The 25,459-nt window shown below is 45.0% G+C and overlaps 1 protein-coding gene and 1 pseudogene across 1 annotated transcript in view; both read right to left on the reverse strand.

Moving 5' to 3' along the window:
* LOC135525181 (ras-related protein Rab-26-like) overlaps positions 1–3,917 on the reverse strand; it is a 106,775-nt gene extending 102,858 nt beyond the window's left edge. The window contains exon 1 of the mRNA XM_064952916.1: positions 3,428–3,917. Within this exon, the coding sequence (XP_064808988.1) occupies positions 3,428–3,613 (186 nt within the window). The 5' untranslated portion in view covers positions 3,614–3,917. The remainder of the gene's footprint in view (positions 1–3,427) is intronic.
* An 11,316-nt stretch (positions 3,918–15,233) lies between these two features.
* LOC135524943 (lipase maturation factor 1-like) overlaps positions 15,234–25,459 on the reverse strand; it is a 54,665-nt pseudogene continuing 44,439 nt past the window's right edge.

Below are 25,459 nucleotides of genomic sequence, written 5' to 3' on the forward strand. Positions count from 1 at the left end.
AACTATGGGCATCCCACACAGCAGTAGCCCAGGCCAGGGCTTTTTCCGACAGCAGGGTGATGATATATGCGATCTTAGACCGGTCGGTGGGAAACGACGAGGGTTGCAGCTCAAAGGAGAGAGAACATTGAGTGAGAAACCCTTTACAAGCACTTGGATCACCTGAGAACCGTTGGGGAGGTGGAAGACGAGGTTCAGCCAGGGGGTTAACTGCCATGGGTACGTGAACTTGAGGTACTGGGACGGGAACTGTTGCCGGGGTAAGTCGATCAGATATTTGCTTAATGGAAGTCAGCATCTCCGACAGAAGATGAGAATGTCTAGCCATTAAGGCCTCTTGCTGAACCAGGGCGGCTTCGTGGCGTTGGACAGTCTCCTGGTGGTGGGACAGCGTGGCAAAAAGGTCCTGGGAACTGGCTGCCTCTGGGTTCATTTTTGGCTCTGTGTTTCTGTCAGGACCCGGTTTCGAACCTGGGTCTCCGGAGTGAGAAACAGTCACTTAACCAACTGAGCCACGAATAGACAGCAGAACCCAGAAGATGAGGCAGACACAGCAGTACTTAAGACGGTGAATTTAATAAAGAAAAAATCCAAAAATACAAAAATGGCAAATCCAAAAAGGTGGAAGGAAAAACACAAAAGAACTCAAAAGAAACTCACCAAAAATAAACAAAAACAAAAAACAGAATACCACAAGAACGTCACCCGGAATCGACAAGAGCACACAGAACACTAGGGCAGGGTGCTAACATACAAACACAGAGCACAGAACTGAGGGAAACAAAGGGTTTAAATACAATCAGGGGAAAACGAGACACAGGTGCAAACAATAATGGGGATCAAGGGAAAAACACAGGGACAAAAAGCACAATGGGGACATCTACTGACAAAAACCCGGAACAACCCTGGCCAAATCCTGACATCTTCGCCGTGTCATAATGGGGTATTGTGTGTAGACTGCTGATTAATGTTTTTTATTAAATCTGTTTTAGGTTCAGGCTGTAACTTAACAAAATGTGGAAAAAGTCAAGGGGTCTGAATACTTTCCAAAGGCATTGTATGTAATATATATATATATATATATATATATATATATATATATATATATATATATATATATATATATATATATATATAATTGAGAGACACTGATGTCTGAATACTTTCCAAATGCATTGTATGTATATATATATATATATATATATATAATTGAGAGACGCTGATGTAATCAAAATAAATGAAAGTAATTGAATAAAACGTCTGGCTTGAAGAAGGGTGTTAATAGATCTGTTTTTTCACTGGCAGGTAATTTGCCCGTAGAGGTCTCAATCTTTAGGAGGGTCTCTGGAGTGAGCTTCAGCAGGTCCTTAATCATCTGCCAGATCTCTGGAATCAGGCCTATCCCAGAGGTTTCTGGAGACGCGCTGGGTCCAGTCCAGGCGGCAGTGGACACGGAGCTAAAATCCACAGCCCTGAGCTCTTCTTCTCTTTCTCTTCTTCTTCTCCAGGACGGCCCCACGAGCCTATGGTATCAGCAAGGCACTCTTGGGGCCAGCCAGCCTCCTTATCAATGGCCTGTCCGGCCTCCTGCAGCAGTTTATCAAACAAGTTGATGCAGTTGTCCATGTCTGATGGATTTACAGTTGAAGTTGGAAGTTACATATTTTATTTTTATTTAACATTTATTTAACTAGCCAAGTCAGTTAAGAACAAATTATTATTTACAATGACAGCCTACAAACAGTGGGGTAACACTGTTTACATACACTCAATTAGTATTTGGTAGCATTGCATTTAAATTGTTTAACTTAATAAGTTGGGTGAATTTTGGCCCATTCCTCCTGACAGAGCTGGTGTAACTGAGTCAGGTTTGTAGGCCTCCTTGCTCTCACACGCTTTTTCAGTTCTGCCCACAAGTTTTCTATAGGATTGAGGTCAGGGATTTGTGATGGCCACTCCAATACCTTGACTTGTTCTCCTTTAGCCATTATGCCACAAGTTTGGAAGAATGTTTGGGGTCATTGTCCATTTGGAAAACCCATTCGTGACCAACTTTCTGACTGATGTCTTGAGATGTTGCTTCAATATATCCACACAATTTTCATCCCTCATGATGCCATCTATTTTGTGAAGTGCGCTAGTCCCTCCTGCAGCAAAGCACCCCCAAAACATGATGCTGCCACCCCCTTGCTTCATGGTTGGGATGGTGTTCTTCAGCTTGCAAGCCTCCCCCTTTTTCCTCCACACATAATGATGGTCATTAGTTTCATCAGGCCAGAGGACATTTCTCCAAAAAGTACGAGCTTTGTCCCCATGTGCAGTTGCAAACCGTAGTCTGGCTTTTATATGGCGGTTTTGGAGCAGTGGCTTCTTCCTTGCTGAGCAGCCTTTTAGGTTATATCGATATAGGACTCGTTTTACTGTGAATATATATACTTTTGGACCTGTTTCCTACAGCATCTTCACAATGTCCTTTGCTGTTGTTCTGGGATTGATTTGCACTTTTCGCACCAAAGTACGTTCATCTCTAGGAGACAGAACGCGTCTCCTTCCTGAGCAGTATGATGCCTACGTGGTCCAACGGTGTTTATACGTGTGTACTATTGTTTGCACAGATGAACGTGGTACCTTCAGGCATTTGGAAATTGCCCCCAAGGATGAACCAGATTTTTTTTTTCTGAGGTCTTGGCTGATTTCTTTTGATTTCCCCATGATGATGTCAAGCAATGAGGAACTGAGTTTGAAGGTAGGCCTTGAAATACATCCACAGGTACACCTCCAATTGACTCAAATGATGTCAATATGCCTATCAGAAGCTTCTAATGACATCATTTTCTGGAATTTTCCAAGCTGTTTAAAGGCATAGTCAACTTAGTGTATGTGAACTTCTGACCCACTGGAATTGTGATACAGTGAATTATAAGTGAAATAATCTGTCTGTAAACAACTGTTGGAAACATTACTTGCGTCATGCACAAAGTAGATGTCGTAACCAACTTGCCAAAACTATAGTTTGTTATCAAGAAATTTGTGGAGTGGTTGAAAAACAAGTTTGAATTAATGACTCCAACCTAAGTGTATGTAAACTTCCGAATTCAACACTATGAATCGGCGATGCTACGCTTTTATATATGTTTTGGAGCGTGCATCAGAGTGGAACTCCAAATTACATCATGCCACTTTTTGACCGTGTTGATGTGTTTAATTTTCTTTCATTTTATTTTTTACAAGCTGGTTTGTGGGATGTTAAAACCAAACCAAATATTAAGAACCAAATATCGCTTAGGGGCGCCAAAAGGCTCGAGTCACACTGTCTGTCACTGTCCCCTGAGTGGCATATCAACGTTGAAGTAGCCTATTTGAATGACTGATATGGCCAACTGGAGATGGGAGAATATTGACAATATGTGTGCGTAAAAAGTCTTACCTTAAAAGTGATATCATAAAACTCCCTACTGTTGCTGAGTGAGGGGCGGCTCGGATATACCAATCCGTTGGATGGAGCCCCGGCTCCGATCCCTTTACCACTTTTCCCGCTGTCTTTGCTCTTGTTCGGAGATGCAGTCGGGCTTTTGGAGCTCCCCTTGCCTTTCACTGCCTTTTTCCTGGACATCTTTCACTTTTAACGGAATTCCCGCCTGTTGTATATAATTACTTGTGCAATAACTAGGCTGTAAATATGGTGTTCACTGATCTGACAAAATCCTTTGTTCTTTTGAATAATCTATGATATGAAAAGAAAATACGTTTCACCGGTGCGTAATAATCATGACTGTAGGCATATCCGCGTCGTTTTAAATAATAAGTGCACATGCGAGTGTATAGATTTCCTTGTCCGTTGAGCGCAATTACCATTGGTGAATTAATCTCCTGCCATTTCAAACAGTGTTTATGCAGAAATCTAAGCAGACTTGACAGCTCTCTCTCTCTCTTTCTCGCTCGCTCTACCTTCCCCTATACGGCGCACGGTTCACACCAATAACGGAAGGTAAGCACAATATGGTGTTTAGTGCGTGCATCTTGCGGAGCAGGGAAGCATCGTTACTATTGGTGGGAGCGTTTGTGCGTTTAAGGTACAGTGGGTTGTTTTTGTGGTGTACAGTAGTCAGTGATGCAAAAAGTATTCACATATGCAAAAATACACGTTTGGTGATCACAATACACTGAGTCTATCAAACATTTGGAATACCTTCCAAATATTGAGTTGCACCCCACCATTTTGCCCTCAGAACAACCTCAATTCATCTGGGCATATGGCATCTTCAACTACAAGATGTTCAAAGCGTTCTACAGGGATGCTGGCCCATGTTGACTCCAATGCTTTCCACAGTTGTGTCACGTTGGCTGGATGTCCTTTGGGTGTTGGACCATTCTCGACCACACATTGGGAAACTGTTGAGTGTGGAAAACCCTCAGCAGTGTTGCAGTTCATGACACAAACTAGGGCGCCTGGCACCTACCCTGTTCACTTGAACATTTTGTTTTGTCCATTCACCCATTCACCCTCTCAGTGGCACACAATCAATTGTCTCAAGGCTTAAAAATCGTTCTTTAACCCGCCTCCTCCCGTTCATCTACACTGATTGAAGTGGATTTAACAAGTGACATCAATAAGGGATCATAGCTTTCACCTGGATTCACTTAGTCAGTCTATGTCATGGCAAGTGCAGGTGTTCTTGATGTTTTGTATACTAAGTGTATATCTACGTCTTCTATAGACAGTTATGTAAAGGTGAAGAAAAACTGGATGGTTGCATTTCCCAGCCAGTTGCCTACTTGAACTCACACCTTACTGTGTCAGGCGAGTTGAAATGAAGTAGTTTAATCGCACACAACCCACACCACTTACAGTAAAGTCAAACATGATTCATTAGGCTCCCTTTATTTCAAGTGGACATTACATTTACAGTATAATGTTCTGTCCTTACCGTTTCTTCCTGGTGATGAATATCAAGTACTTTATATAACCACAAGTGGCCTATCCACTTCCTGAGTGATTCACATAGACTGACAGATAAGACTGTATTCCACAGTCATTTAATTTAAACCTGCTGTAGCTTAAGGTTCTATTCCAATAATACCGGTTGAAAGACATTGCTTGTCCTGTGGGTTTGGGTACGATGGGACACAATCTACCATAAAAACAAAGACTACTATGGTTATGTCAACATCATATGAATAGCATAATGCCTGTGAAACATTATGGGATTATGGTCACAACACTGTTCGTTTTCATATAGACTATTCACCTGTCCTATTCATTTGTATGTGACTCACGAGTCCATGTGCACTAATTCTTTTTGACTCTATGCACACACACACACACACACGCGCACACACACACACACACCTCCACACTTTTCATCATAGGTACACTTCAACTATGACAGACAAAATAAGGAAAAAAAATCCAGAAAATCACATTATAAACGTAACGAGTGGAGGACAGAGGACAGAGGAGCCTCTTAAAGTTACAGGTCTGTGAGAGCCAGAAATCTTGCTTGTTTGTTATTGACCAAATACTTATTTTCCACCATAATTTGCAAATAAATTAATTAAAAATCCTACAATGTGATTTTCTGGATTTTTTTGTCTGTCATAGTTTAAGTGTACCTATGATGAACATTACAGGCCTCTCTCATCTTTTTAAGTGGGAGAACTTGCACAATTGGTGGCTGACTAAATACTTTTTTTGCCCCACTGTATCTACCTCAGTTACTTTGTACCCCTGCACATCAACTTGGCACTGGTACCCCGTGTATATAGCAACGCTATCATTGCTCATTGTGTTTATTCCTTGTGTTACAAATATTTTTTCAATTATTCTAATAATTTTCTATTGGTTTATGCATTGTTGGGAAGGGCCGGTAAGTAAGCATTTCACTGTTAATCTACACCTGTTGTTTACCAAGCATGTTACAATTACAGTTTTTTACAATCACTTTGGCACTATTTTCAGAACCTTATGGTCATTTTTCAAAACTCTAGACTGTCAGGACCCGGTTACAAACCTGGGTCTCCGGAGTGAGAAACAGTCACTTAACCAACTGAGCCATGAATAGTCAGCAGAACCGAGAAGATGAGGCAGACACAGCAGTACTTAAGACGGTGTATTTAATAAAGTAAAAAGGAGAAGTCCTTCAATACAAAAATGGTAAATCCAAAAGGTGGTAGGAATAGCACAAAAAAGCCTTAAGAGATACTCAAAAACAAAAACAGAATTCCACAAGAGCATCCACCGGAATCGACAAGAATACACAGAACACTAGGGCTGGGTGCTAACATACAAACACAGAGCACAGAACTGAGGGAAACTAAGGGTTTAAATACAATCAGGGAAAAACGAGGCACAGGTGCAAATAATAATGGGGAACAAGGGAAAAAACATAAGGTCAAAAAGCACAATGGGGGCATCTAGTGACCAAAACCCGGAACAACCCTGGCCAAATCCTGACAGAATCCCCCCTAGGAACGGCTCCTGACGTTCCTACCAGCTCTCTCAGGGTGGAGGGCCCTGAACTGACGAATGAGGTCAGGGTCCAGGATGTCTTTGGCAGGAACCCAGGAGCGCTCCTCGGGACCGTAGCCTTCCCAGTCCACCAGATACTGCCAGGACCGCTGCACCCGGCGGGAATCCAGTATCCGATGGACGGTATAAGCCGGCTGGCCTCCAATGACACGAGGCGGAGGGGGAGGTCTGTCTGCCGGGACAAGGGGAGAAAAAACAACAGGTTTTAACAATGAAATGTGAAATGTGGGATTAATCTTAAGGGATCTGGGTAAGTGTAGGCGATAAGAAACTGGGTTAACTCTCCTGGCAACCTTGAAGGGACCGATGTATTTTTGGGACAGCTTGCGAGACTCCACCCGTAGAGGTAAGTCTCTTGTGGAGAGCCAGACTCTCTGGCCGGGGCGCAGGGTAGGCCCGGGACGGCGACGTCTGTTGGCTTGTTGTTGGTATCTCTGTGAGGAACGCATAAGATTAAGACGGGTCTTCCTCCACATAAGCCGACAGCGTCTGACGAACTTCAAGGCTGAAGGCACTCTGACTTCTGCCTCCTGGTCCGGGAACAATGGAGGAGCATAGCCAAACTGACACTCGTGCGGGGACATACCAGTGGAGGAGGAGCGCAAGGTGTTGTGCGCGTATTCGGCCCAAACAATAAAGGATGACCATGTGGACGGGTTGTCACGAGTCATACATCGGAGGGTGGTTTCCAGCTCTTGATTCATCCTCTCTGTTTGGCCGTTGGACTCGGATGGTACCCTGAAGATAGACTGGCAGAAGCCCCCATGAGTTGGCAGAAGGCCTTCCAAAACCTTGAGGCGAACTGGGGACCTCTGTCAGAAACCACATCTTGAGGAATGCCGAAGACTCGGAACACATGATTAATTACCAACTCAGCCGTTTCCTTGGCAGAAGGTAACTTAGTCAGAGGGACGAACCTGGCCGCCTTTGAAAACCTGTCGATTATGACCAGGATAGTAGTATTGCCATGGGATGGAGGAAGTCCAGTAATAAAGTCCAATGAGATATGGGACCAGGGTCTGTGGGGAACAGGTAAAGGGTGAAGGAGTCCTTGAGGGCGGAGGTGAGAAGATTTGCCCTGGCAGCACACGGGACAGGCATTGACGAAAGTGGCAACGTCTTCTCTTATGGTAGGCCACCAGAACTTACGCTGGATGAACTCCAAGGTGCGACCTACGCCCGGATGACAGGTGAGGCGAGAGGAGTGCCCCCACAGAAGGACCTGAGTCCTCACTGCCTTGGGGACAAACAACCGATTGGCAGGACCTCCTTTCGGGTCCGGTTCGCTAGCTTGAGCACGTCTCACGGTATCCTCAACTTGCCACGAGATCGGAGCCACAATCTTAGCAGCAGGAAGGACAGGCATGTCCGTGTCATCTCGAATGGCAGGAGCGTAGACTCGGGACAGGGCATCCGGTTTGAGATTCTTCGACCCGGGCCGATAGGTGAGGATAAACTGGAATCGATTGAAGAAAAGAGACCATCTAGCTTGTCTAGAGTTCAACCGCTTCGCCTGCTGGATATACTCCAGATTTTTGTGGTCCGTAAGCACTTGAAACGGGTGAGAAGCCCCCTCGAGCCAGTGTCTCCATTCCTTCAATGCCATCTTAACCGCTAGGAGTTCACGATCCCCCACATCGTAGTTCCTCTCAGTCGGGGTAAGCCGGTGTGAGAAGAAAGCGCACGGATGAAGCTTCTTGTCTTCACCCCTCTGAGACAGGACAGCTCCAACACCAACCTCTGATGCGTCTACCTCCACCACAAATGGTTCATCCGTAGTCGGTAGTATCAGGATGGGAGCAGAGAGAACGCGCTGCTTGAGTCCTTGGAAGGCCGTCTCAGCTTCTCTTCCCCACAAAAACCTTGCATTGCCACCCTTGGTTAAAGCTGAGAGAGGGGCTGCCACCAAGCTGAAGTTCTTGATGAACTTGCGGTAAAAGTTTGTGAAGCCCAGGAAACGCTGAACTTCCTTAACGGATTTGGGGGTGGGCCAATCCGCTACCGCCCCTACCTTCCTGGGGTCCATTTGGACTCGACCGGGTTCCACTACAAATCCCAGGAATTGTACTCGGGGAGGAATGGAATTCACATTTTTCCGGCTTAACGTACAGATGGCTGTCCAGGAGGCGTTTGAGTACTTGTCTGACATGCTTAGTGTGTTCTTGAAGGGAGCTCGAAAAGATGAGGATGTCATCCAAGTAAACGAACACAAATATGTTAAGCATATCCCTAAGCACATCGTTTATGAGCGCTTGGAACACCGCTGGGGCGTTGGTCAGGCCGAAGGGCATCACCAAGTATTCATAGTGACCAGTAGGCGTGTTGAAAGCGGTCTTCCACTCGTCACCAGGTCTGATCCGCACAAGATGGTATGCGTTCCGCAGGTCAAGCTTGGTGAAAACAACTGCTTCCTGGAGCAGCTCGAAGGCTGTGGCCATAAGGGGTAGCGGGTAACGGTTACGGACGGTTATGGCATTGAGTCCCCGGTAGTCGATGCAAGGACGTAATCCACCGTCTTTCTTGGCCACAAAGAAAAACCCTGCTCCCGCCGGGGAGGTGGATGGACGCATGAGGCCTGCTTCCAGAGCGTCCTTGATGTAGGTATCCATAGCAGCTCGTTCGGGTGGAGATAGGGAAAAGATCCGACCCCTGGGAGGGCAAGTGCCCGGAAACAGGTCGATGGGGCAATCGTAAGGTCTATGGGGTGGTAGCATGGTGGCCCTCTGTTTGCTAAACACCAGTTTGAGGTCATGGTAACACTCGGGAACTCGGGTCAGGTCGATGGATTCTAAAGACTCGGGAGTAGAACTCGGGAATTCTGGAAAATACAAGTAGCTTGGCACGTAGGACCCCACTGCTTGATAGTGCCCACAGACCAGTCGATGTGAGGGTTATGGCTGTGAAGCCAGGGGTATCCAAGGACGAGAGGGAACTCGGAACAGGAGATCAAATGAAAGTTCATCAATTCCTGGTGTTGTGAAACTGAAAGTCGCAAGGAGGTAGTGACATGAGTGACAAGTCCAGATCCCAAAGGGCTTCCATCCAATGTAGTGACCCTCATGGGTTCACTTAGAGGTTCAGAGGGAACGCCATTCTCCTTCGCCCAGACACCATCCATGAAGTTACCTGCGGCTCCAGAGTCTACCAAGGCTTGAAGGTGAAGCTTGTGGTTGTCCCAGGAGAGGGTGACTGGAATGAGCAGACGGGAGTTGGACGGATGGGAGGAGGTTATGTTTCCCGTTACAGTTCCCCCGGTCTGTACGGGACAGAGCGTTTCCCTGGAGCCCGGGACACGTGGAACGGAAATGGCCCGGTTTGCCGCAATATAGACAGCGTCGCTCCCTCATCCGGCGGTCTCTCTCAGCCTGGGAGATGCGTCCAATCTGCATGGGTTCCGATGGAGCCAGCGAGGATAAAGGTGGGGACTCGGAGCTGGGACTGATAGGGGCTAGAGGTCTACGGTTGAGTTCTCTCTCTCTCAGACGCTGGTCAATGCGTGAGGCCAACTTGATCAGGGACTCGAGATTGTCCGGTGGTTCCCGAGTGGCCAGTTCATCTTGGATAGTGTCGGAAAGGCCTTTCAGAAAGCACACTGTGAGCGCCTCGTTGTTCCAGCCACTTGCTGCTGCCACCGTGCGGAACTGGATGGCATAGTCCGTCACGCTGCGCCAACCTTGGTGGAGTGTCAGGAGCTGTTTGGCTGAGTCAGAATCACTGCTTGGGCCTTGAAAAACTCGTTTGAATTCCTCAGCAAAGGCAGAGTAGCTGGCACAGCAGGAACTATGGGCATCCCACACAGCAGTAGCCCAGGCCAGGGCTTTTTCCGACAGCAGGGTGATGATATAAGCGATCTTAGACCGGTCGGTGGGAAACGACGAGGGTTGTAGCTCAAAGGAGAGAGAACATTGGGTGAGAAACCCTTTACAAGCACTTGGATCACCTGAGAACCGTTGGGGAGGTGGAAGACGAGGTTCAGCCAGGGGGTTAACTGCCATGGGTACGTGAATCTGAGGTACTGGGACGGGAACTGTTGCCGGGGTAAGACGATCAGATATTTGCTTAATGGAAGTCAGCATCTCCGACAGAAGATGAGAATGTCTAGCCATTAAGGCCTCTTGCTGAACCAGGGCGGCTTCGTGGCGTTGGACAGTCTCCTGGTGGTGGGACAGCATGGCAAAAAGGTCCTGGGAACTGGCTGCATTTATGGCTCTGTGTTTCTGTCAGGACCCGGTTACGAACCTGGGTCTCCAGAGTGAGAAACAGTCACTTAACCAACTGAGCCACGAATAGTCAGCAGAACCCAGAAGATGAGGCAGACACAGCAGTACTTAAGACGGTGTATTTAATAAAGTAAAAAGGAGAAGTCCTTCAATACAAAAATGGTAAATCCAAAAGGTGGTAGGAATAGCACAAAAAAGCCTTAAGAGATACTCAAAAACAAAAACGGAATTCCACAAGAGCATCCACCGGAATCGACAAGAATACACAGAACACTAGGGCTGGGTGCTAACATACAAACACAGAGCACAGAACTGAGGGAAACTAAGGGTTTAAATACAATCAGGGGAAAACGAGGCACAGGTGCAAATAATAATGGGGAACAAGGGAAAAAACATAAGGTCAAAAAGCACAATGGGGGCATCTAGTGACCAAAACCCGGAACAACCCTGACCAAATCCTGACATAGACACAAAACTCAAAATGGTCATCACTTGTAACACAGGCAGTCCAATGTTCAAAACATTGCATTGTGCATTCATATCTTTAAAGAAACCTTGCACTTGCAGAATTATTGGTTCAAATAACTCATTTATCATGAAATACCATAGGAACATTCATTTAGATCACCCACACACAAGATCCCGATAGTTTCACTGTGTAGTTGTTCATACAATCATTAAATATTGTAGTACAAAATATGTGATACATGTTTCATTATGCTACTACACATAAATACATCAATGTAAAAGGACTAGTAGAGAGAATACTACAGACACAGTGGAATCATTGAACAAAACATGAAATTCATTGATGAAATGCAATAAAATCACAACATAGGTTTCTTTGAAACAAAGCAAAAATAATTAGCTACAAAAAAAGAAAACAACTACAGTTAACGTCAACTGTACCTCACCTGGCTTACTGTAAAAAGCAAAACAAAGGATAGATTACTGTACTTCTATATTTCCATCAAAACTGTCTTGTGGATTTGGCTACAGGTTCTCATCTCATCCACATCACAATGGATGTTTTCATTAGCCAAATATCTTGGGAAGAATCTTTGGGCGAATCCAGGCCTGACACTGGTCTGCCGTGATGTCATTGCATGCCTCATCCATGGCCTGGAGAAGGGCGGCTTGTTTATATACCTTCCACCTCCATGTGGAGAAAAATTCCTCAATCAGGTTAAAGGAAAGGAGAGTATGGGGGTAAGTACAGGGTGGTAAATTGCGGATGGGCCTGAAACCATGCTTGCACCATTTGAGCATGGTGAACCTGACATTATCCCACACAATGACATGGGCCATGCCATCAGCTCTACAGACCTAATTTAGCTCATCAAGGAAGGTTACATTTGAACAGGGAATCATGTGGCTGCCTGCAACTCAATATATATAGAGTATATAGAGTAGAGAGCTTTCGATGTTGTTCAACCAAACATTAAAACAGGCAAGATGAGTAATCTAAGCAACTTTGACCGTGGTATGATTGTTGATGAACACATGGTGATTCCAGCATCTCAGAAACAGCTGCCTTCCTGGGATTTTTACGCACTACAGTCTCTAGAGTTTACAGAGAATGGTGCAATAAACAAAACACATTCAGTGAGCGGCAGTTCTGTGGGCAAAACACCTTGTTAATGAGAGAGGTCAGAAGAGAATGTCCAGACTCATTCAAGCTAACAGAAAGGCCACAAATGCTCAAATAACAGCTGTTTAAAACAGTGGTGTGCAGAAGGGCATCTCTTAACGTACAACACTGTGAATAATTCAGGCTGTTGTGGAGGCAAAAGGGGGTCCTACCCAGTACTATATAGGTGTACCTAATGAAGTGGCCGGTGAGCATACAGTAATGTCAAATCAGAAAACATGGTCTGGAAAAGTGGTACATGGGACCATAGAAGCTGTGCCCGATAAAGAATGATGATGAAATATTACATCCATAGATAATGTAGTCCAATTGGTTCATGTTCCACGGTAATTGGTGTCAGTGGATCTCGTTATCCTGAAACATTCATGATCTAAACATGGAATATTGTTTGTCAGTTTCCATAAAACTATGAATTAAGAGTAATGCAACAACTACTTATCATTTTGAGCAGTTGTATCAATTGATAGTTAGATCATTGTAATGAAATGAATAGACAGTCATTTCAGATGTAATGTGTTAATTTCATTTTGAAATGGTAAGTTAAGTTGTGTCATTTTGAACAGGTGACTTTAGTCAATGAACAAATGATCTTAGCTTTATGTGTACTGTATCCAAGCAATTGGAAAAAATGTTAAGAGTTTTGAAAAATAAGCATTTTGATCATTGGTTGTGAGTTTTGTGTCTAGAGTTTTGAAAAATGACATCAAGGTTTCGAAATTAGTGCCAAAGTGATTGTAAAAAACTGTAAAATTGTATTTGAATCAATCATGTTCTAATATAGTCTTATGCTGAGACAGTATAAAATGTCTTGTAACTTCCTTGTGTTTCTTGTTTGGACTGTGAGGGGCATGAGGCTGTCCGGTCCCGCTGGCATGGCTATTAGTCCTCATTAGAGGCAGCAGATGCTCACAGTCTGGACCTTCACACATCAATGTAGCGTTACCTCCATCTGGATGGCCCACTTCTACCTGTATAGACAGACACACAACACTCACTCACCTTCACAGCTACGGAGAAAAACAAGGCCATTTTTCACAGTGGAGACTTATCAAATTGTTCAAAGTGGTAACTTATCACAGGAGTGGTCATAAATGGTCAGTGCCATCTTCTGGCACACAGGTGCAGCCACATCCTACCGCTGCACCCAAATGTTGTTGTTTTTTACCTACAAATAGCAAAATCAGCAGATTTAATCAGATAAAATGACTGTAGGTAGGCATCAATTCTGTTTTCCATCATATATAGTGTGTCTGTACAAACAGTGCATGTGGCTCAGGTATTTGTGATAAGGTGAACACAATTCAATTTGGCCATACTGGGAGAAATGTACATTGTGGGATGCAAGGACAGGAGGGAGCATTTGTCCCCTCGGGGTTCTCATCCGTTACTGCTATCACTACTCTGTAAGCGTTTCACACACACAACTGCACGACGAAAGATACACCTCTTCCACTGATTAGCTCTCCCTTTTTATGCATTGGATCCTATCAGATCCCTGTAACACAAAGACACACAACAATTAGGGGAATTTGTATGTAGTACAACACTGCAATGTCACTCCAGTAAGATTATTTAATTGGGACGGACATCTCACGTTGGATGATTTAAACCACTACGTTAATTGATGGACAACTTGCTAGACGTACAAATTGAATGGCAATAATACATGGAATGTCTATTTTTGTCCGAAAATGTACCTTTTATTATCAAAAGACACACAATGGTGGTACAGTCTGACTGTCTTGCTCTGTGAGCCCAAATGGACGGTGTGTCATCCCCTCAACTCTCCTATTGTTACATTTTTTGGCACAGTGACATATCGCTATTCACGGGAAGGGTTGGTCATTCTTTATTGCATACAGTAGACGGGAACATTTGAGACAAGCAAAACAGAGTTATACAATAAAATGTCATTTTTACATGAATTCCCCAATATCAGGGGAACCACATTATGTCAACATGTTTGTTTTCATAGTGTATTTTATCCAGAATTATAAGCAAGGAGCAATACCTCAGTGTCTCATGCACCCATCGCTCATTGAATATGTCAGTGTGATTAGTCATACAGTAGGTCAAAAGGTCAGGATGGGGCCAGTTCCGGGACTCCAAGTAACCCCCGAGGGTGGCCAGGTCCGCAACGGGGAAGAATGCTCCGATACGTTTCACTGCCAGGAGGGCTGAACTTGTGCTCTCCCTGGACCCACCTGGTGAAGCAGGGAGACGGATAAAAGGAGGAACCGGAATGATTAGTGGAACTGGGACACGTTTTATATCTAGAGGAAACATTCCACTAGAGGGGGCTAGAGGACAAGGCATTTGAGTTTCTGCAAAGAATGTGAGGCTTGCAATTATTACCGTTTTTTCTGATTGCTTCGGCACTATCTTTGAAACTATAGGCTATTTTTTGCTAAACTCTACACACTAACCACAAAACCTTACACCAAAACATTATACATCTCTTGCAAAGCAAACAATTCTTGCAAAACTCTTCAAACTCTTTTTCTAAAAATTGTGCTTTTGAAGTCAATACAGTACACACAAACCATCATTTGAATAAGCGCACGAAGCACCAACTACGCACTGATAGTATAAATGAAAAACACTTGTGGCTTCTGCTTTTTCTGTGTGCAGGGCATATTGCAGACCACAGCAGCCCGGTGAAAACTAACATTGTCCCAAATGATAACGTACCTGGGCTGCTCTGGCCCCTGGTCATCAGGAATTAGTCTGTTATGGAGGGTGTCCAGAAATGTGACAATGTGTGCAGTGTTGTATGGTGCTAGGATTGCATGATGGTGAAGGACGGCGTTTTGTCTAATAGCCGCACACATTGTTATGTTGCCACCACGTTGTCCCGGGACGTTGATGATGGCATGGTGTCCGGTGCCACGGCAAGGTTGAAACCTCCCTCGTCCACGTATATTAGCTCATGATGCACTGAATCTGCTTCTAGCTCCATGACTCTCTGAAAGAGACAAGACAAAACAATGTAGCACAGTACGAAAAGACAGGGATCAGTCAATTTGATGTAGCACCATACACTTCCAGATCCAGTATTAATATCTCAATTGTTTTACACGGTCAGAGTTTCTTTCGAAAGGGACTCTGTACAGCTGCTTCGTCCTATTACTATTGCGTTTCAGTAGACGAGACAGTGCAGAGACTCACTCTGTTGACGTTTTGGAATGTGGTGATATCTGCCATTATGTGGTCCTGCAGTTCTCTGATGCAGTTATTTGCAATGATCATATTGACAATGTGGGTCTCCTGCTCTGGGGTGAACAGTCGACCTCTTCCACCAGTTTTCTTGCAGTTGTGTAAAAACATTTGAACGGTTTTAGTGATTGATCCTTCTCATTATAAAAGTAGAGTACATATTACTGTACCAGTAAGACGAAGAGCACTTATAGTTACTTACCGGTTCTCATTTCTAAATATCCAGATACCTGCAACAGTATAGCGGCTCAGATTTGGTTGAACCCATTGCCCAGCCTTCCTCATGCTCATCCCATGGTTGACAACATGGTCAACCACAGTCATTCTGATTTCTGTTCCTGACGCCCCTTCCTCTTCCCCGTCCTCTCCTTCAACCCCATCTTACCCCCGTCCTATTGGCCTCCAAATGTTGTCCAAACCAAATGTTTACCTGTGGCCTATTAATAGTGCTCAAGCTCTGATTTGTAAGTAAACTCATTATCTAAAAGTGGTTTCACATGTGTCAATGTTGAAAGGCAATTGGTGAAATTGTGTAGCAATGTAGAGACCAATGTTTACAGTTTTTCCAGAAATGTGTTATTAAATTGCAAACTGAGTGTAAAACAGTGAGTTGTGTTTACAGTTTTGCAAAAAGTGTGTCATAAAATTACAAAACTGAGCGTGAAGCAGAGCACGTGCATTCAGTTTGGCACATTTGGTAAATGCATTGGCTGCAAGTGTTAATGGTTTCAGAGATTAGTGCTTCAAGAATCACTGTTAGTGTTTAAGCATTCAGAAAAAGTCTGTATAACAGTCACACACACTCGTACACGCACAGCTGAGATCAGTTAGGCCTTCAACGCAGCTGTCGCCTAACGGCAACAGCTGGCCATTTTTAAATGAAATGTGCATACTACAGAAACACGCGTCGTATCAAAATGCTTTTCACCCTCTTCTCTTTATCATGGACAACTCTGTTGTGGATAACGGCAGAGGTTCTCCCCTCCACTGCCCAGTGTTAGTGTAACTGGGACTGTCTCTGCCCTGGAAGGGATTGTGTTCCCACTGACTCTGCACATAGGTCTGGTTGAGAGAGAGAGAGAGAGAGAGAGAGAGAGAGAGAGAGAGAGAGAGAGAGAGAGAGAGAGATCAACTCTCACTTCAAACAAATACCTTAATCCAAAGCAGTCTACTCCAACAAACTATTATGTGAATATTGAGCCAATGTGTGACGTCAACCTTCCCCCCTCTTGCCAAAATGTCTGACTGGGATTATCTTGGTTCTAGGATTGGAGGTAGACCAGCAGGGAACCCTATGCCTTGAGAAGGGAACATTAAAAACAGGGTGCCACACAATCAAGTCTCCGGGAAGATCTTCACCTGAGATAGCTGCGTGTAGAAGGCAGGTTTAACAGCGGAAGTTGAGAATTGTGTGGGCTGCTAGCCCTGACAGAGGAAATAAATCAGGGCAGGTAGTTCTGGGTCCATGTTGCGTGCCGTAGTTGACAAACTCAGTGCTAGAACAATGACATCATACTGTATCTGAATTCTTCCATGGTTATGGACATTCTCCATTGTGATAATTATAAGTGGGGTGGTGGAATTTTGGACAGGGATGGGGAAACAAATCCAAGGCATGTACAAAACCAACTAACAGTAAATAAAATAAACAAAATTCCTGATTCTTGCATGTCAAGTTAGAGCTGTGTAGTCCAAAGGTCTGCCAAGTGCCAGACTGACTGCACCTGGAGGGTGGCGAGCCACAAGTGCCAGTGGGGCCCATAGGGGAAGATAGAGCAGGGCCGTCAGATCAGGTCCCCTGGCTTCCACAGGAACTGGTAGTCCTCCCACACAGCCTCTGGGTCCTTCTGGTCCGTGCTCAAAGTACCTTGCAGAATCACCTCAGTCCGCTCCTTAGTGATACTGCATACAGAGGGAGCGAGACAAAAAGAGGGTCTAAGAGAGTGATAGTTGCAGAGAACAATTCTAGAACAGAATTTGGGATATAGGGTTATCTTGAGGAGAAATGGAGAGTGTTGAGAGAAAGGAAGAGGAGGATGAAGTAGGTTGTTGATGATGCGGAGTGGGCTGAAGGACGTGTTCATCACCTGTCTGGAGCTCAGCAAGTTCAGTACCACAGGAATGCTCAGATAGCCAATCAGAACGCCCAGAGCCACATTCACCACCCGACGAATGAGCATACCTAAATGGACATAGGGGTTACATATAGGGAAATTATTTTTGACGATATATCGTATGGTATCGTTTTGTCAATATCGCAATATTTGTTGCGCTAGTTGGCCATACCTGCAGCAAAACTACAGTATTTTTCCTTAATAGCTTGTTCTCCATCTTTTTATATAGGGAGCCAATATGTTTTAAAACTATTTTATTTCCATGGCTGATCAAAACTAGTTTTCTCATGGCTCTCTCTTGTCCCTCTGCAGAAGACATATGGTGAGCAATATACTTGGGACATCGAAACACAAAATCACAGTATCGAATAGAAATACATATACAATTGTAAGAATCGCAATGAATATTGTATCGGCACCTAAGTACCATGATATCGTATCATGAGATCCCTGGCAATTCCCAGCAGGAGCAGTAGAGATACTCTTAATGATCGGCTATGAAAAGCCAACTGACATTTACTCCTGAGGTGCTGACTTGTTGCACCCTCGACAACTACTGTGATTATTTACATTTACATTATTATTATTTAACCATTCTGGTCATGTATGAACATTTGAACATCTTGGCCCTGTTCTGTTATAATCTCCACCCGGCACAGCCAGAAGAGGACTGGCCACCCGTCATAGCCTGGTTCCTCTCTAGGTTTCTTCCGAGGTTTTGGCCTATCTAGGGAGTTTTTGCTAGCCACCATGATTCTACACCTGCATTGCTTGCTGTTTGGTGTTTTAGGCTGGGTTTCTGTATAGCACTTTGAGATATCAGCTGATGTAAGGGCTATACAAATACATTTGATTTGAATTAAGTTCACAGTTACGAAAACGTAGGACACTAAAGAGGCCTTTCTACTGACTCTGAAAAACAACAAAAGAAAGATGACCAGGGTCCCTGCTCATCTGCGTGAACGTGCCTTCGGCATGCTGCAAGGAGGCATGAGGACTGCAGCTGTGGCCAGGGCAATATATTGCGATGTCCGTACTGTGAGACGCTTAAGACAGGGCTACAGGGAGACAGAACGGACAGCTGATCATGCTCACAGTATCAGACCACGTGTAACAACACCTGCACAGGATCGGTACATTCGAACATCACACCTGAGGAACAGGTACAGGGTAGCAGCAACAACAACTGCCCGAGTTACACCAGGAACGCACAATCCCTTCATCAGTGCTTAGACTGTCCGCAATCGGCTGATAGAGGCTGGACTGAGAGCTTGTTGGTAAGGTAGGTCCTCACCAGACATCAACGGCAACAACGTTGCCTATGGGCACAAACCACCATCGTGGGACCAGACAGGACTGGCAAAAAGTGCTCTTCGAGTTGTAGTTTTGTCTCACCAAGGGTGATGGTCAGATTCGCGTTTATTGTCTAAGGAATGAGCGTTACACCGAGGACTGTACTCTGGAGCGGGATCGATTTGGAGGTGCAGGGTCCATCATGGTCTGGGGCGGTGTGTCACAGCATCATCAGACTGAGCTTGTTGTCATTGCAGGCAATCTCATCGCTGTGCGTTACAGGGAAGACATCCTCCTTCCTCATGTGGTACCCTTCCTGCAGGCTCATTCTGACATGACCCTCCAGCATGACAATGCCACCAGCCATACTGCACATTCTGTGCGGGATTTCCTGCAAGACAGGAATGTCAGTGCTCTGCCATGGCAAGCGAAGAGCCCGGATCTCAATCCCATTGAGCACGTCTGGGACCTGTTGGATCGGAGGGTGAGGGCTAGGGCCATTCACCCCAGAAATGTTCGGGATATTGCAGGTTCCTTGGTGGAAGAGTGGGGTAACATCTCACAACAAGAACATGCACATCTGGTGCAGTCCATGAGGAGGAAATGCACTGCAGTACTTAATGCAGTTGGTGGCCACACCAGATGCCGACTGTTACTTTTGATTTTGACTTTGTTCAGGGACACATTATTCCATTTCTGTTAGTCACATGTCTGTAGAACTTGTTTAGTTTATGTCTCAGTTGAATCTTGTTATTTATTATTATTATTTATTTTATTTTTTTTACCTTTATTTAAATAGGCAAGTCAGTTAAGAACAAATTCTTATTTTCAATGACGGCCTAGGAACAGTGGGTAAGCTGCCTATTTGGCAGAACAACAGATTTGTACCTTGTCAGCTCGGGGATTTGAACTTTCAACCTTTCGGTTACTAGTCCAACGCTCTAACTACTAGGCTACCCTGTTATGTTCATACAAATATATACAAATGTTACTTTGCTGAAAATTAACGCAGTTGACAGTGAGAGGACGTTTCTGTTTCTGCTGAGTTTATATATATGTGTGTGTGTGTGTGTGTGTGTGTGTGTGTGTGTGTGTGTGTGTGTGTGTGTGTGTGTGCACGCGCGTGTGTGTGTGTGTGTGTGCGCGTATGCGTGCGTGCGTTTGTATCTAGGAACACAAGATCTCTTTGGCCGTAGCCAGAGAGAGGGGCTTAGTCTATGTGGTCATGGGGCATTTAGTCACAGACAACTGGAGGAGTAGACAGCTCAAATCCCCACTACCTGTCTCGGATTGAGATGGCAACCCGTCAACCCATCCATGTTAAAACCATGCATCAGAACCATACCCGTTGTTTGACTAAAAGAATGAACTTTTATGCCTAAAAATGAAAAAAAACAGCCCTAGTGGAGGTAGTACAGAATGTTGGGCCCACTTAAATGACATATTACCCAACATAGAACTAAAGCCATTTGAGTCTTGGGAGACCAATTAGCTGGAGCCTATTCCTGTTTTTATACACAACATGGGCATTCACTGCACTTCGACGTAATTTTTTTTTAATATACAGGTAACTGCCAAAATAAAGTAAAACTCTTGAGTAAATGAGGGATACAAAGTATTGCAATCAGCCATCAGACATTGAGGAAATGCTTCCTTTGAAATCAATGAATGCTGCTATACTGCTCGTGTTGTGCTCGTGTTGCATCACGTCCAATGGCAACGTCCAAGCTCAAGAACCGCAGAGGTTCAATTCTCGATGGCTGACGCACACGTTCATTCTGTCTTGTGAATTGAATTAAAGTTAGTTGCATATGGCCTCAACTATACACCACTGGTTATTGTTCTAAGATGTATGAAGTCAAGAAGCTACTAGCTAGCCGAAACTCTAGGTAGCTGGCTTTGACTATCTTCACAAAGTAAACAAAAGCAACTTGTGTCATTGCCATTTTACCTGCTATTGTTGTGCTAGCTGATTATCTGTTGTTGTCTCACCTACTGTTTTAGCTAGCTCTCCCAATTCAACACCTGTGATTACTGTTTGCCTCGCTGTATGTCTCTCTCAAATGTCAATATGCCTTGTATACTGTTGTTTAGGTTAGTTATCATTGTTTTAGTTTACAATGGAGCCCCTAGTTCCACTCTTCATACCCCTGATACCCCCTTTGTCACACCTCCCACACATGCGGTGACCTCACTCATTACAACCAGCATGTCCAGAGATACAACCTCTCTCATCATCACCCAGTGCCTGGGCTTACCTCCTCTGTACCCGCACCGCACCATACCCCTGTCTGCGCATTATGCCCTGAATATATTCTACCGTGCCCAGAAATCTGCTCCTTTTATTCTTTGTCCCCATCGCTCTAAGCAACCAGTTTTGATAGCCTTTAGCCGCACCCTCATACTACTCCTCCTCTGTTCCGCGGGTGATGTGGAGGTAAACCCAGGCCCTGCATGTCCCCAGGCACCCTCTTTTGTTGACTTCTGTGATCGAAAAAGCCTTGGTTTCATGCATGTCAACATCAGAAGCCTCCTCCTTAAGTTTGTTTTACTCACTGCTTTAGCACACTCTGCTAACCCTGATGTCCTTGCCGTGTCTGAATCCTAGCTCAGGAAGGCCACCAAAACTTCTGAGATTTCCATACCCAACTATAACATTTTCCGTCAAGATAGAACTGCCAAAGGGGGAGGAGTTGCAGTCTACTGCAGAGAGAGCCTGCAAATTAATGTCATACTTTCCAGGTCCATACCCAAACAGTTCGAACTACTAATCTTAAAAATTACTCTCTCCAGAAATAAGTCTCTCACTGTTGCCGCCTGCTACCGACCCCCCTCAGCTCCCAGCTGTGCCCTGGACACCATTTGTGAATTGATCGCCCCCCATCTAGCTTCAGAGTTTGTTCTGTTAGGTGACCTAAACTGGGATATGCTTAACACCCCGGCAGTCCTACAATCGAAGCTGGATGCCCTCAATCTCACACAAATCATCAAGGAACCCACCAGATACAACCCTAAATCTGTAAACAAGGGCACCCTCATAGACGTCATCCTGACCAACTGGCCCTCCAAATACACCTCCGCCGTCTTCAACCAGGATCTCAGCAATCACTGCCTCATTGCCTGTATCCGCTACGGAGCCGCAGTCAAACGACCACCCCTCATCACTGTCAAACACTCCCTAAAACACTTCTATGAGCAGGCCTGTCTAATCGACCTGGCCCGGGTATCCTGGAAGGACATTGACCTCATCCCGTCAGTTGAGGATGCCTGGTCATTCTTTAAAAGTAACTTCCTCACCATTTTAGATAAGCATGCTCCGTTCCAAAAATGCAGAACTAAGAACAGATATAGCCCTTGGTTCACTCCAGACCTGACTGCCCTCGACCAGCACAAAAACATCCTGTGGCGGATTGCAATAGCATCGAATAGTCCCCGCGATATGCAACTGTTCAGGGAAGTCAGGAACCAATACACGCAGTCAGTCAGGAAAGCTAAGGCCAGCTTCTTCAGGCAGAAATTTGCATCCTGTAGCTCCAACTCCAAAAAGTTCTGGGACACTGTGAAGTCCATGGAGAATGGCTGCCCAATTCTCCCAATGGCTGGCCATGCCTTCTGCCTGGCTACTCCAACCTCGGCCAACAGCTCCACCCCACCCCCCCCCCGCAGCTACTCGCCCAAGCTTCTCCAGTTTCTCCTTTACCCAAATCCAAACAGCAGATGTTCTGAAAGAGCTGCAAAACCTGGACCCGTACAAATCAGCTGGGCTTGACAATCTGGACCCTCTATTTCTGAAACTATCTGCCGCCATTTTCGCAACCCCTATTACTAGCCTGTTCAACCTCCCTTTCATATCGTCTGAGATCCCCAAGGATTGGAAAGCTGCCGCAGTCATCCCCCTCTTCAAAGGGGAGGCACCCTGGACCCAAACTGTTTCAGACCTATATCCATCCTGCCCTGCCTATCTAAGGTCTTCGAAAGCCAAGTCAACAAACAGTCACTGACCATCTCGAATCACACCGCACCTTCTCCGCTGTGCAATCTGGTTTCCGAGCCAGTCACGGGTGCACCTCAGCCACGCGTGCACCTCAGCCACGCTCAAGGTACTAAACTATATCATAACGGCCATCGATAAAAGACAGTACTGTGCAGCCGTCTTCATCGACCTTGCCAAGGCTTTCGATTCTGTCAATCACCATATTCTTATCGGCAGACTCAGTAGCCTTGGTTTTTCTGATGACTGCCTTGCCTGGTTCACCAACTGCTTTGCAAACAGAGTGCAGTGTGTCAAATCGGAGGTCATGCTGTCCGGTCCTCTGGCAGTCTCTATGGGGGTGCCACAGGGTTCAATTCTCGGGCCGACTCTTTTCTCTGTATATATCAATGATGTTGCTATTGCTGCAGGCAATTCCCTGATCCACCTCTATGCAGACGACACCATTCTATATACTTCCGGCCCGTCCTTGGACACTGTGCTATCTAACCTCCAAACAAGCTTCAATGCCATACAACACTCCTTCCGTGGCCTCCAACTGCTCTTAAACGCTAGTAAAACCAAATGCATGTTTTTCAACCGTTCGCTGCCTGCACCCGCACGCCTGACTAGTATCACCACCCTGGATGGTTCCGACCTTGAATATGTGGACATCTATAAGTACCTAGGTGTCTGGCTAGACTGTAAACTCTCCTTCCAGACTCATATCAAACATCTCCAATCGAAAATCAAATCTAGAGTCGGCTTTCTATTCCGCAACAAAGCCTCCTTCACTCACGCCGCCAAACTTACCCTAGTAAAACTGACTATCCTACCGATCCTCGACTTCGGCGACGTCATCTACAAAATAGCTTCAAACACTCTACTCAGCAAACTGGATGCAGTTTATCACAGTGCCCTCCGTTTTGTCACTAAAGCACCTTATACCACCCACCACTGCGACTTGTATGCTCTAGTCGGCTGGCCCTCGCTACATATTCGTCGCCAGACCCACTGGTTCCAGGTCATCTACAAGTCCATGCTAGGTAAAGCTCCGCCTTATCTCAGTTCACTGGTCACGATGGCAACACCCACCCGTAGCATGCGCTCCAGCAGGTGTATCTCACTGATCATCCCTAAAGCCAACACCTCATTTGGCCGCCTTTCGTTCCACCTCTTCAAGGAATACCTAGGATAGGATAAGTAATCCTTCTCACCCCCCCCCCCCCCTTAATGATTTAGATGCACTATTGTAAAGTGGCTGTTCCACTGGATGTCAGAAGGTGAATTCGCCAATTTGTAAGTCGCTCTGGATAAGAGCGTCTGCTAAATGACTTAAATGTAAATGTATGTAATGTAAATGTTCCAGTTCTCTGCTGCCTGTGACTGGAACAAATTGTAAAAATCACTGAAGTTGGAGACTTTTATCTTCCTCACCAACTTCAAACATCTGCTATCTGAGCAGCTAACCGATCGCTGCAGCTGTACATAGTCTTATCGGTAAATAGCCCACCCAATTTTACCTACCTCATCCCCATACTGTTTTTATTTATTTACTTTTCTGCTCTTTTGCACACCAATATCTCTACCTGTACATGACCATCTGATCATTTATCACTCCAGTGTTAATCTGCAAAATTGTAATTATTTGCCTACCTCCTCATGCCTTTTGCACACAATGTATATAGACTCTTTTTTTCCCTACTGTGTTATTGACTTGTTTATTGTTTACTCCGTGTGTAACTCTGTGTTGTCTGTTCACACTGCTATGCTTTATCTTGGCCAGGTCGCAGTTGCAAATGAGAACTTGTTCTCAACTAGCCTACCTGGTTAAATAAATGTTAAATAAAAAAAATAAAAAAATAAAAAAATTGGAGGATCAATTAGTACAGCCGCTTGCAACAATTGAATGAGTACTTGTGAAAAACTGGACCAACGCTATTGTACTTATGCATAATCGATGAATATGGACCAGTAAATTTAGAGAAAATAGAATAAAGATGCTCCTCCTCTGTGCTGCTCTCCGCTCTCAAAACAAGCTCTGTGTAGCAGGTAGAACGTGACATTGACACGACGCTGATGGCAAAGCTATTCAACGTTATGGTGGAGCTGAAGGGTCATGTATAAATGTGGATGAATGATGTCCCATCCTCCAATAGAGATCCAGACACTTGTAGAATGTACAGCATTCAATTGAAGCTGGTTCGGTGGCTCGTGATGTCCCAATGCCCTTTTATTAACACACTTTATGTTGGTGTTTCCTTTATTTTGGCAGTTATCTGTACATGTACATTCATCACTGTCTTCCACGCCATCTCAAGTTGTCTCTCTCCCGCACTTTCATTCCATTCCCTCCTCCCTCTCCTCAGCTGTCCCAGCACTAAACCATACTCCTCCCATCATGTCCAAATCATTAACTTCTTCCTTTATGTTTCTGGGCCAACTGTCAGGCACATTGGTAATGTC

Source organism: Oncorhynchus masou, chromosome 31 (genome assembly GCF_036934945.1).
Source record: "Oncorhynchus masou masou isolate Uvic2021 chromosome 31, UVic_Omas_1.1, whole genome shotgun sequence".
In the NCBI taxonomy this organism is placed as follows: Eukaryota; Metazoa; Chordata; class Actinopteri; order Salmoniformes; family Salmonidae; genus Oncorhynchus; species Oncorhynchus masou.